The 14,112-nt window shown below is 33.1% G+C and overlaps 1 protein-coding gene across 1 annotated transcript in view; it reads left to right on the forward strand.

Moving 5' to 3' along the window:
* SEMA3C (semaphorin 3C) overlaps nt 1–14,112 on the forward strand; it is a 158,313-nt gene that overhangs the window by 124,956 nt on the left and 19,245 nt on the right. Inside the window, exon 13 of the mRNA XM_012779502.3 lies at nt 11,590–11,678. Coding sequence (XP_012634956.1) covers nt 11,590–11,678 — 89 coding nt within the window. The remainder of the gene's footprint in view (nt 1–11,589; nt 11,679–14,112) is intronic.

The following is a 14,112-nucleotide window of genomic DNA, read 5'->3' on the forward strand; positions in this document are numbered from 1 at the left end:
TAATTTTCAGAGTCCCAACACATTAATTTTAGTGATTGCTGAGGCTCTATTTGAATATTCTTTAGCCATATTGCCAGGAAATAAGTATAATGATCCATATATTGAGAGATTATTACTTGAGCCAATGCTATGTTATAATGTTTTTCTTAATCACGGAGAAAGTTAGCTTTTGGAACCAGACTACACAAATATATTAACTTTTACTTATTAAAAACTTTTTGATACATTAGATATAGCAAGTATTTTCATGAGGACAGACACCTTAGTTGAATAAATGAAGCATTAGGTGAAATATTTAAAAGGAATTATTTTATTGTTTTCTGATTTATTGTTATGCCTCAATTAAATAAAAACATAATGTAGTCATTCCTTATTATATAATTCCAAGTTTAGTAAAATCATTGACCTTAAATTTTCTTTTTCAACTTTGTCCCAGAAGTCTACTTTTCAACCAACCTGCCTGAAACTTCCATGGCATTGATGGATGCAAGCATGTGTGTGTACCTACAAAATTCTAGATTAACGTATGGCAGGGTGGCATTTAAATTAAGAGATTTTTGCAATAATGAGCATTTCTAGTTTTGGTTGGGATTTCTACAAAATCTTGTATAACACCAAATACAAAATAATTTGTTAGACTGGCTTTTCATGTTATTCTTGGATAAATTCTAGGGTAAAAATTAAGGGACATGTTTGGGCATTCAGGGGCCTAGGTTTAAATCCTGTCTTCTATCACTGATCAGTTGTGTGACCCTGAGCAAATCATGTAACATCTCTAAGCCTGGTTTCCTTAATTATACCTACTTTATAGGTTTAGTGTAAAGATTAAATGAGATAATGTATGTGAAGCTCCGGGTGTACTGCCTAGTAATTAGTAAGCATTGATTATGCATAAATACATATACCTATTTAGTAGATATATATTTATTGAAATAAATCACATATATCTATAATATACAGCATATACATCTATATATTTAATAAATATTTCGAATGCCAGTTATGTGCCCTGACACTGTTCTATTAGCTAGAAATAGCAGTGAACAAAATACACAAATGTTTCTCCTTTCCTAGAGCTCAGATTCTTGTGGGCAATATGAATAGCAATGAATAATATGCATGTGATTATTTTACAGTATTACTGAAATTTGAGTACACCTATATTAGGATAAGCTATAAGCAATACATATATATATACATAAAACAATTTTAATGACATCCTAGATGAACCTGTGGGTAATAGGTGGGAGGCATTTCCTTTCTTATTATACATAAAAGTAAAGCACTGGTATGTAGGAAAAGTACATAAATAATTTATGTCACAGGTGAGGAGAAAAAAGAAGGAAGAACAATTTCAGACCATGGGGAGTGAAAGTAGTTACACTCTGTAGCATTTCCAAGGAAGTTTCACATAGGCTGTCTTCTTTGATCTTGAACAGCCTTTTCAGGTGTGTAGGACAAATACCATATCTACATTTTATAGAGAAACTAAAAGGAGTACAGGCAGCAGGTTTTGCTCAAACTTATCAAATGCAAAACCAGAATGAACGAAATGGAAATAGAGAACACTATTGCAGGTTCAGGGAAAGGGGTATTTTTTTTTTTTCATTGTACTTTACTCAGTAGTATTGTAGGAACCGCCACTAACTGAGCTGTTAAGGAGGAATAGTTATCTATTCTTGAGAGCTAACTGCAAAAAGAGAACCATCACAGAGCACACTCACTGACACACACAGTGTTCTGCATATGAGGGAACATCACTAACTAGTTGTACCCCTTCTAATATAACTGCTGTTGGGCAGACACAACAGTAGTTTCCTGAATTAGTAAAGTTGTTTTAGTACATCTTCTCCTGAAGATTTACATTCTATTCTTTTAAGTAGACACAGAAATAAGATTTCAGTCTATATATTTACTTAACTGTATTCCTTAAATTTATCATTTTGTTTCGCTCAAGTTATATAAGTTTATTGTAAAAACTCTGGAAAATAAATAAACAAAAAAAATTAAAAATGGAAGAAAAAGCAATTATGGTTTATATTCCCATACTTGAAATCAAATGTGTTTCAGAGGTAATATGTGCACATAAAGCAAAATTTCTTGCAGAACCTTGAACCACACCCTATAATAATGTCCAGAACTATTTCTGCAGTGAAACATAGAAATTTTCAAACCAAGTATAATAACGTTCGTAAGTAACCCCAAGTCAATGCAGGTCAGATTTTGTGACCAAATCTGTTCAAGTCAGGACAGGTTTTGTCTTCAAAGGAAATTAAAAGCAACAACAACAAAAACAAATTTGGGGGTTTTAGATTTGCAGATAAAAGATAATGAACCTGCATTAAAAATAGAGTGTAATCCCCTACTCACATACCAGGTTTTGACTATAAATAATGATTTGTTTTAACATTTTGTAAGATGTCACAAATAGCTCTATTTGGCTTTTTTTTTTTATGGTAAATACATTTATCTTACTGTCACTAAACTTTTCAGAAATGTTGTGTGTGTGTGTGTGTTTATTGTGATCTTTTTGTTCACAAAACTGAAAAGCACAATGGTAGGGTAGATTTGGGGTGTGGTTTGACTAGGGCTGCAGCTTCTTTGGAATTTTTGGTTCTGTCTTGCTCAGGAGGGAGAAGGGATCAGCTTTGTCCTTATGTCAGCTTTTATCACATTTGCAAATGTCCGTAGCAGTTCCAAAATTTATATCCACATACCAATCAGCCCTTACAGAAAGAGGATCATATCTGATTCTCATTATTCCTTTCTACAGATCTGAATTTTTATTTTGTAGCATTTCCCTTCAGACTAAAAGGCATCCTTTAGAATTTCTTAAAATGCAAGAGATATGCAGACAACACATTTTCCAAGCTTTTATTGATTGTTTTTACCTTCCTTTTTCAAGAGTGTTTTCATGGAAATAGAATTCTGGATTTACTTTATTCTTTCAACATTTAAAAAATACCATTCCATTATCTTCTGGCCTCTATTGTACCAATAATTGTATTCCTTGTTTTCATGACATAGTCTTTTTACTTTTTTCTCTCTTTTCATATTCTCCAACTTGATTTTTTTTTCTCTTCTTTTCTTTACTTTTCTTTCTTTTTTTTTTTTTTTTTAAGATATAGTTTTCTTGCTCTGTTTCTCCAGCTGGGATTTAGTGGCTTCATCATGGCTTATTGCAACCTCAAACTCCCAGGCTCAAGCAAGCCTCCTGGCTCAGCCTCCCAAGTAACTGGGACTACAGGCATGTACCACTATGCCCAGCTAACTTTTCTGTTTTTTATAGAGACTGAGTCCTGCTTTGTTGCCCAGGTTGGTCTTGAACTCCTGGCCTCAAGTGATTGTCCTACCTCAGCCTCCCAACTCAAAGTGCTAGGATTACAAGCATGAGCCACTGCTCCCAGCCTGCTCAAGTTGGTTCTTGAAGAATTCTTAGACCTGTAATATAATATTTTTCATCAAATTTGGGAAGTTTTCAGCCATTATTTTTCTAAAATTTTTCTCTGATTCTCTATTGCCCTTTTGAAACTCTTAATAACATACATGTTAAACTACTTGATAATAACACACAAGCCCCAGAGTCTGTTCACTTTCTTCAATCTTTTTTCCCCCGCTGTTCTTCCAATTGGATAAGCTCTATTAATCCATCTTCATGTTCATTGACTATTTCCTCATTCAACTCCAGTCCCTCAATCTGCTGTTAAATCCATGGAGCTAATATTTTATTTCAATTATTATACTTTTAGTTCTAAAATTTCCATTTGTTTTTTAATAGTTTTCAGTTCTTTGCTGAATTTTCCTGTCTTTTATCTCACTGAGACTATATCTTCTCTTAGATTTTGAACATGTATCTTTTTAATTCTTTAAACATATTTGTAATAGCTAAATTAACTGCTTTAAAGATAATATTTGCTAAATCTAACATCTAGGTTTTCTTGACTTCTTTATTTTTCCTGACTCTTGATCATATTTCTCTCTTTTTTATGTATAATGACTATTGTTGAATACTGGACATTATGGGTAATACCTTGGTTTTGGATTCTGTTATCTTCCTCTGAATAGTGTTAATTATTATTATAGCAAGCTCTTAATTATTAGCTGATCACCTTGGACTTGCTTGGCCTTGTACTCTTTGTCAGAATGCATATGTTCAAAGTAAATCACTCCAATTTTGCAGGATTCAAACTCCAAATTCTCTCCTTTTTGTGTCTTATCTGGTCTTGGTTATAGGTTTTGTTAGGGCAGGCCTAAACTAGGTCTGTATGGCACTTAAAGTTTCAGCCTTTCTTGTGTCAGCTGGATCCCAGGAATTTTAACAAGGTGTTAACGAGATCTGAATAAGGCCAGAATCACAACTTCATGGAGATTTGCTTGTCTCTCAGAACTGCTGAACCTATCATTTATCTATTCCATTGTCCCATTGCTACTGCAATCTGTTAAGTGTCTGAGGTCTCATCCTGCATATATTTAGCCCAGGACTCACCTACACACTCAAAGGTGTTTCCACATAGATTTATGGAACCCCCTTTTTACACAGCTTTCTCTCTGGAGTGTTCTGCGCCAGAGAATCCACTTCCTTTGCTACCCCCAATTTTTCTATCTGCCACCTCTTCTCAATGGAACCGACAGTGCTCTACTTGGACACCAGCTCTCTTAACCTCTGCTGGGAAATTGTTCCCAGACAGAAAGTGGGGCATGATCTTGAGATTAGCTCATGAGTATCCTTTCTTTTAGTTTTACACTGCTTGTTATCTATTGTCTTAAAAAGAATTGCCTCATACAGTTTGTCCAGTTTTACATTTGTTTACTTCAGGAAAGTACTCTAGTATTGGTTACTCCATCATGGTCAATGGCCATATTAACCCCTAGAAAGATTTTTCTGATTACATTTCTACCAAAAGTGTTTGAAAATCTCTATATCCTCACATCCATGCCAACTCTAGGTTTTGTCATTTACTTTAACATTTGAAAATTAATTGAGTTTTCTTTCTGTAATTTCATAAATCTGATTTTCATCTGAAACTTCTTTATCATAATTTTGCCTGGGAACTTTCCCATAGTTTTTTAGTACAATGCAAATAAGTCAGTAATTTTATATATTAGTAGAAAATATAGAAGACAGGAAGAAAAGAAAATTTAAGATATTTATATAAAAAACTAATTTGGTAGCTTCCCCTTTGATAAATACAGACAACTACCAAGAGATAAATAAATTAAAAAGAAGTATACTGTTTGTCTCATGATTCTCTAATGTTTGAGCAGACATATGTTTCTTCTGTAAATCTCATTTAATATGCAGTACTTCAAAAATTTTTAAGTCTGTGGTCTGCCATGGGAACTACCATATGTATTTTTAGTAAACTTCCCAGGTGACTTTGAGTAAGATAATCTGAAAACTACACTTTGAGAAACTATTTATGTAGTTGAACATGACTCTAGGAGCTAAGGAGCAATTGAAATTAATGGTATCAGCAAATAAACTTCAGTCACCAAATACTCTATTTTCTTACAATGCAGAAAAGTATTTTAACCTTTCCAAAAGGTTCTGCAGCAAATAAATCTGGTTAACTTAGGGTAACTCAGTACTTTCAGATTTATATGACCCTACATGCCTTTTAGCATCAGCACACTTCAAATAATGCTGATTAGATAGCTTTTGTTGATACTGCCTTTTGAAGGGCCCTCCCTCAAATAGAGACACTTGAGATGCCATTGATGGCCAACTGGGGCTCTAACTGCCCCAGGGCTGAAGCTGAAGGTGTCAACATCACAGCTTTTCAATTACCTATTCAAAGCTCCCCATGTGAGAAACTCTGCTAAATGTGGAAATTGTGCTATATGACCTAGTTTAGAAATATTTATTTTTTTTGAAATAGGGGGTATGCATGAGTAGAATACCACCTTGTAAAATTAGATCCTGGGAGCTACTAATAAAGATTTTATAAACGCATGATTCAGTTTTACTCAGAAATTTTTTAAAAATACTATTAAAATAATGTAACAGCAGTTTGGTTACCTAACAGGGAAAATAAATCTATTGGGAATGGATATTTTTACTCACATAAAATAAGGCAGCCAATTGATAAGATCTAATTAGAGAAAGTAACAATACATCATATTCATTGTAATACATATTAGATGTCTAGTCATACTCCCCACATATCTTTAAAGCTTTCATTTGCCAGCAAAAAGTTTGCAGTTCTTTTTGTGTGTGAGGGGGAGAGATTTAAAATTATATTTCTTTATCTTAATAAACAAGTTGATTCAGAAAATTATAATTATGGAAGAATTACAAGTTAATAAATGTGGTGACTTTATATTTTATACTAGTTTTAATTGATCAATACTAGAACTGATTATCTTATAATAATTTACCTCTAAAGTCATGTGTGGGGCTGCCTAGGTTGACATCCAGGGGCACTGTGGTGAAGAGAGAGAAAAAGGAGGGAAGGGTTGAGAACAAGAAGTTGAGATTTGTACATTTATATTTCCTAAAGTAAACAAGGCAGCTTTTTAGCTGGTAAAAATCACTGTTAATTACCAGCACCTAAACCAGAACTGACTACATAATTTGCAGGGCACAGTGAAAAATGAAAATTCAGGATCCCTTGTTAAAAAATTACTAAGAATTTCAAGGAGGAGACAGCAGAACTTTAAATGAAGTAGAAAGCCCTTCTAAACACAGGAACTTGTGTGATGGCAGATCACCTAGCCATGAAGTCAGCTCTTACCAGAATACTTTCATAGGTTAGCAACCAGGAGGAAGGGACTGACCAGATCTGATTAAGGAGGCAGTGTGCTCCCAAATTCCTAGGCGACCAGAAGCTCAGTGGCAAGCAGACAGTTTGGCACATCAGTTTCCAGGGAAACCCTCCAAGGACTGTTTAAATAAGACTCAGGAGATAGACATACAAATGACTATTTGAATGACCTGCTGGGTAATGAGCTATGTGTGACCATTTGTTTGAGACAGCTAACACTTACTGCACTATAAGTGCAAGCCGATCTCTTGGCTGGAGACAGTGGAAAGGTTTAAGGATAATGTTGCTATGTTCTCTCAGAAAGAAAAAAATATTAGATAGTATAAAATATATAAGGCATGAAAGAAGCTTGTGTGGGAAATTTTCTTTAATAATTTAATGAAACAAAAGGAAAAATCACTAATGTATGTAGATGAGTCCACTATTTTATCTTTGTATATAGGTTTACATTATGTAAGTCACTTCCACTGTGCCGTGCTTATTTGCACAGTGCTTTAATGTATTCAGGTTGTCTCTATTATCTATATCTCATACATGAGGAACGTGAGGTTCAGTAAAAGAAAGTGATTCTAAAATGTCACAAGTTCGGTTAAGTAATTGAGCTAGAACTAAAAAATAACTTCTACTTATTGAGAGTACACTATGTGCAGACACCATGCTAAGCAATTTCCATGTATTATTTGTTTAGTTTTTATTAGAACTCTTTCAACTGAAAGTGACAACACACCTTATTCAAACTGGTTTAAAAAATATATATATTTTTCTTTGTTTAACTGAAAATCCAGAAGGCATCTATGCACATGAATTTGTTGTCAGGAACTTATTTCACCATCTTTCAGTTTTGCTTTCCTGTGCGTTGTTTATTCTCAAACAGAGTCTCTGCATGGGGTAGCAAGGATGGCTCCAGCCCCTCCAGATTTGCTAGGTTTTAACACTCCTGATCTCAGAAGGAAATACACTCCCACTTACCTAATTCCCAGAGAGGCCAATTCCTGTGTAAATCACAGGACAAACAGCTGTCTACTGAACAGACCTAAGTTGTTTGGGTCTCCCTGGAGCTAGAATAGAGGCAAGCTATTCCTTAACCATGTAGACTGAGAAGTAAAGACAACGTGTGGTTTCCAAAAGTTTTCTCAGGGCATTACTATAAAAAAAGGCGGGGAAATGATTCTGTGTAGGCTTTATTAACAGATACCCATTGCAAAAGGTATGGTTATTATTTACATTTTACACACTAGCAAAGTGAGGCTTAAAGAAAAAAAAGAAGAAACTCTATTTCACCATAACTATATTGTAGGCATAGTGCTTTTCCTAAGGATATAAAAGTAATAGCCCAATTCTGCAGAACAATAAAAAGGATTTATAGTTGTGAATAAATATATTCAAGGAGTACCATTCTCACCACCCTAGAAGGAAGACATTTGATAACTATTTTATCATCTTGAAACGAACGGGTACAGACATGGCTTTATGTAGACATAAGTAATTGGCAGTTTTATGGCCATTCTGGAACGCATATCTCTCAATGACTAACATTTTAATGGGAAAACACTCACTACTCAAAAAAACATAAATCCACATTGTGTAAACTCTGAATCCTGTGCCTATTCATCTTGGCATCCACACTGCCAGACTCACTGAAGGCCCTCAGTAATTTCTTTTTGAATCAATAAGTACAAATGGGTGGAAGGCAACTCAAGTCTATTGACTTACTTAGTAGTAAAGGATACAACCCAAAGATACCTCAGATGTCTTTCTTATATAGGGAACTCATCATTACCAACAAAACAAAAACTAAGAAAAAAAAGCAACATATAAAAGTAGTATTCTAGCTGTGATTGCAAATGAGTCAAAAGAAGGGTTTGTACTTAAGTTTTTAGCCAATTTTATAGCTGTTCTTTGTGTATTATCTATAAATGGCTATGAACCAAGTATGTTTATTGTGGATCCTGTCAGGAAAAAAAATGGTGATTTATGTAAATTTGCTCTCATAGTAGGTTAAAACGTTAGGTAAAAATAGAACCAGTTGTCTTGTTGGGAAGTATTTAATTCTTTTCAGAGCTGATATTTTTATCTTGGGGAACCTTTGAAATCAGGATACCTTTTTTACGTGGTTTTATTTGAGGCTATGTTATATACAGCCTCTACTCAGTCACTACTCCAGAGAGAGATCTTTGCTGTCATATAGAATGGTAGTGATTCTTACAAGCTGCAGCAAAAAACCACAAAACACTCTTGAGTTCTTTTTAAAAAGTAAAAGAACATGCCCTTTATGATAACATGAACTAAAACAAAGATTTTACAGCTCCATGTTTGTTCTGAATCTTCTCTCTTTATGTCCACTAATTCATTCAACAGATATTTAGCAGGAGCATGTTTGCTCACATATGCGTTCACTTGCATGCACACCCCCACACACACACACACTACCACACAAATCTTGCCTTAGCTGTTAAAATTTTATGGCTTTCAGATTAGAGTTTTTTTCTTTTTTATTTCAGCATATTATGGGGGTATTAATGTTTAGGTTACATGTGTTGCCCGTCCCCCCCCTCCCCCCTCCCCCCTCCCCCCCTCCGGAGTCAGAACTTAAAGCGTGACCATCCCCCAGATAGTGCGCATCGCACTCGTTATCTATGTATATACCCATCCCGTCCTCCCCTCTCCCATCTGCCCCATAAATGTTTTTTTTCTATATTTCCACTTACGTGTTGATCACTTAATACCAATTTGCTGGTGAGTACATGTGGTGCTTGTTTTTCCATTGCTGGGTAGAGTTTTTGATATGTTGTATTCCCCTAGAAGTTTACCCTGCTCATTGTGATGGATTGTTAATAGAAATTGGGGAGCACCTCCAACCACATTCATCCGTTTTCAATTGAGACATATATCTGCACAGCATCCCCAAAGGTTTTTTCACTTCCAATTTTTACTTGCATTACTTATCTTCCAAGAAAATAGTCCAAATTGTTATCAGGGCTGATTTTAAGGAAGCTGCTCAGTGAAATAGAGAAATGTCAGAGAATTTTAATTTCAGCTAGATCCTACAAAGCTTTGAGATTGTTTTTAGTTTTGAGTAGAGTTTTAAGAAGTAAATTTTAAATAATAGAGTATACTTTAAGCTTCTAAGATATGTCCAAACTGTGGATCTTCAGAAGTTTCAGAGATTGTTCTGGCAAATTCTGTCTTGCTTTTCTGTATAATTTTTTTAAGTTTTATTTTATTTAGTTTATTATATATATATATATATTTAGTTTGCAATGTTTTAAGGTTGAGTTTTTTTATTAAGAATTATTTTGAGGCTTTCACTTTGGTTCTTTAAATAAACTGTACACATGAAATGCTGTCATAGAAAGTTAAAACATTAAGAAAAATGGAACCAGTTGTCTTATTTGAGAGTATTTGATTTTTTTCAGAGCTGATACTTTTATCTTTGGGAACCTTTGTAATCAGGATATCTTTTTATGTGGATTTTATGTCAGAGTAACTCTTACTTCTGGAATAGGAGCCAATTTGAGATTTGTAGTATTAATTACAAAATGACTCTTAGTTGTAAAATCCTGTACAATTTAGTTCAAATTAACTCTTATTGATATTTCTCAACAGAATTAAAAAATGCTGTAGTATCTGTTGATGATAATGTACATTTTCAAATTATAACTTTACAGTTATAATTTAAAAGAATAAGTTAACATATATGAATCAGCTCATTAATTATTTTAATAGAAATAAATTTTGATTAGTAAATATATTTCTACCTTACCGAATTACTGACAAATTTATCTTCACCTCATATTGCTAAATAGCAACAAATTTCTTTTAAACCTAAAATTTATGTGATTAGTGAAGTGTCATAATTATTTGCATAGATAATGCCTATGTTACTACATGAAGCTATCTTAATTATAAATCTTGACATAAGTAACAGTTTCTGTATGTCAGACATTTACTTGGGCATCTCCTTTTTGGACATCTGTAATTGGGAAATATGAGTAAATTTCTTATTTATTCTAGTTTATTTAGACCATCTAATTTCAAAATTTCATCTACTATCTCTATTTGGAGACTATTCAAGGAAACATGCTGCCAAATGATAACTTTTGAAAACAGCAAAATTATTCTACAAATAGGTATCCACACCTGAAATAAAACCAGTTATATATCTTTTTGAAAATTATTTTCAGTTATGAGTGAAACATTTTACCATGTCCAAACTCTCTCATCTCTACAGATCAAATGCCATTTTTCTAGTAATAGTAATTTATATTACAATTGTTACAAAAATTCATTTGCAATAATCTTTCTTCAGATAATGAAATTGTTGTGTGTCAATATTAATAAAATGATGGGAGTGTCACTTTATAGTGCTGGTTTGGAGGAGTAAGTAATATTCTTAAGGACAAAACTTAAGGTTATGTATTATATTCCAAGTTATTCATTATATTACATTCATTATATTCATTTATATATTCATTATATTCCAAGTTATATATTATATTCCATAATATTAATATAATACAATATGGTATGTGTTATATTCTGAACACTTAGTTCAGAATTTTTGATGCAAGATATTTAGAGATCCTCCTCTCATAGTTAAGGCTACACCTAGTTTCTTTTGAATTGTATATAATCTCAATTTAAATATGTGAGATTTGGAATAAATTTACCATATTGCAAATGGTATTAGCTCAATATATATAATATAGATTTTGATGACTGAATACTTATATAAATAATGTTGTAAGTTCTAACTAATCTTATGTCTAAATATCTTCTTTCCTTTAAAAACATATTGTAACATCTCATTGTTTCTTTAATTTAGATCAGGGTACTGTACAAAAGGTGGTTGTTCTTCCTACTAACAACTCTGCCAGCGGTGAGCTCATTCTGGAGGAGTTGGAAGTCTTTAAGGTTTGAAAATCTCTTCTATTAATTTCAGAACATGCATGATAAGTAGAATTCTTTAATCTTACAGATACTTGGGAGGAAAAAAATATTTGATAAAAGATCAAATAAATTAATGTTATAAATTTTTTAGGGTAAGAAAACATCAGATAAAATGAAAAATATAGGAAAATATTTTTGTGAAGTATTTTGTTAACATTTCAAGTTATCTTAACATAAAAGCATTAGTTTTTTTTTCAACTATCATCACAACTTGAAGAATTTTGGTCATCATTATTTTTAAAAAATGAGTTCTAGTGGTCAAGGTCTAGAAGATCTTGCTATGAAAGGGCTTTTATCATTTGCTTCACAAGCCACTGAAACTCAAATGCTTTCACATTATTGATTGTTAGATAAACTTTCTTATATTATTTTAGCCAGTAATGTCAAGAAAAACTGCTGTGTTTTCTCTTGTTTTATTACTTTTAATTCAAATGTCACCCTAGTTAAATAAAGCAAATGTTGTTTCTTTACCACTCAGAACTTTGTGTTCTATTAGAACTTGAGATTTCATTGTGTTATTCTCCTTGTCCTTGAATTTGGAATTTTTTTTTAACGAAAAAGAAAAAGAATAAGAAAACACAGCAAAACAGGTACACAGAGGGAATTTCACTCCTATGAGATTTCACCTGGTCGGGGCAGGGTGCCTGTTCTTTATGCATCTGTAAGCCAGGAGAGGGGCATTGTGATGTGCTGCCATTCCCTTCTCTCCTTACAGTTGTTCACTATAGTTCAAGAGTTCCTTTTTATCTGCATTTGGAAAGATGGGTAAAGCATAGCAGAGGAGCTATTAGAATTGTAAAGAAACTGGCATAGAATCAATCCTGCTGCAGGCCTCTATCTCCAACTAAACCAATTAAGAAACAATGACTTAGGGACAACAAAAGAGCAGAGTCAGCCCATGACTGAGTAAAAGTAGCACTTCAGATCTCCTAGTAGCAGAATATTGCAGTGCAGCAAGTTGCTTTGTTTGATTCAGTGGACTCAGAATGTATTGACTCATTAATATACATTCTCATGTTCACACACAAAAAAAATTATATTTATAAGCAAATAAATGGTTAAGATGGAATGCTGTCAGATTTTGCTAATACATTTAAAATGTAAAGAGATATAAAAAAGAAATCAAATCTAAAATCCGAAGAATTCTGGCAAATTTCCTAAATGTACAATGTGTTACTAAATGTACAATTTTAGTGCTAGGCTCACTTTGGCATAGGTACTTTGTGATTAATGCATTAAAATTGTGCTCATCGAATAGTGTTATATCCAGCAGGTGCTTTTTCCATGCCGTGTTTTGTGAAGAAATTTATTGTTTTACTAGATTAACCAAAATTGCACTATATTTAAAAGATTTTTCTCATTTAATTCAATAGGGACAACTTGACTGGCCAAAAAATATAACGCACTTATTCTGGAGTTTTCTTGAAGATAGCAAAAATGTCATTTGGTAGCACTTCATTTTTAATACTGAAATATCTTTTTTTGATTATCAGGAAACATTAATTAAGTGAGCTTGACACAAACCCAAACATACATGTTATAGAAAGGTCTTAAAGAAATGTGAGTTATTCTGATCATGTGCTAACTACATATGGTCTGTTATATGAGTTATGGTGTTATCATCATGAAGAATAAACTCTCAGTGGAAAAATAGAGTCAGTCAAAATGCATGTGGGGGACATCAGCCTAAGAGAAAGACTAGAAAATCTTTGAGCTTTCGTATTGCTGCGTGTGCCAGTGATTGATGTGGCTAGATCAAGAGACACAGTTACTGAATACAGTTACTGTCTTCAACATGGTGTTTGTGTCACATTTTCTGAGGTGAGGAAAAATAATTGGGTGTGTATGATATACTGTGATGACCACGTGAAGAAATAATGCATTTAAACTAAAAAATTTTCTAAGCTAAGTGTCACACTGATGTACTGCAGAAAATTCAATGTAACTTTGAAAAACCAGGTGTTTGGTTTTTATACAGTGCAGAACCACAAGCAATTCTTTTAGTCCTCTATTCATATTTTCTCTATTCATATTTTCTGAAAATAGTCTAGTTTCCCTATGCTTAACTTGAATTGGAAGTATAACTATTAGCAGTTGCCTAGGTGGTTATAAGTTGCAACATTTGTGTGTATGTATGCGTGTGTGTGTATTTATAAGAGATGATCAAAAATTGTTGCAATGGAGAGTCAAAGATGTCACTGTTTTTTCTTTGTAATGTTTATAAGTACATACAACTCCAGAAATCAAAATAACTGTGGGCATATTCGATTTTGAGAGTTTGTTCCCCCTTGAGTTATTCAAATAAAACTCATGGATCTTCATCAGGTTATCACAAATCTAATTTTTAATCATCAAAATGAACTAATAATGTTTAATAAGTTACGAATACAGTGATTTT

This window comes from Microcebus murinus, chromosome 9 (genome assembly GCF_040939455.1).
Source record: "Microcebus murinus isolate Inina chromosome 9, M.murinus_Inina_mat1.0, whole genome shotgun sequence".
NCBI lineage: Eukaryota > Metazoa > Chordata > Mammalia > Primates > Cheirogaleidae > Microcebus > Microcebus murinus.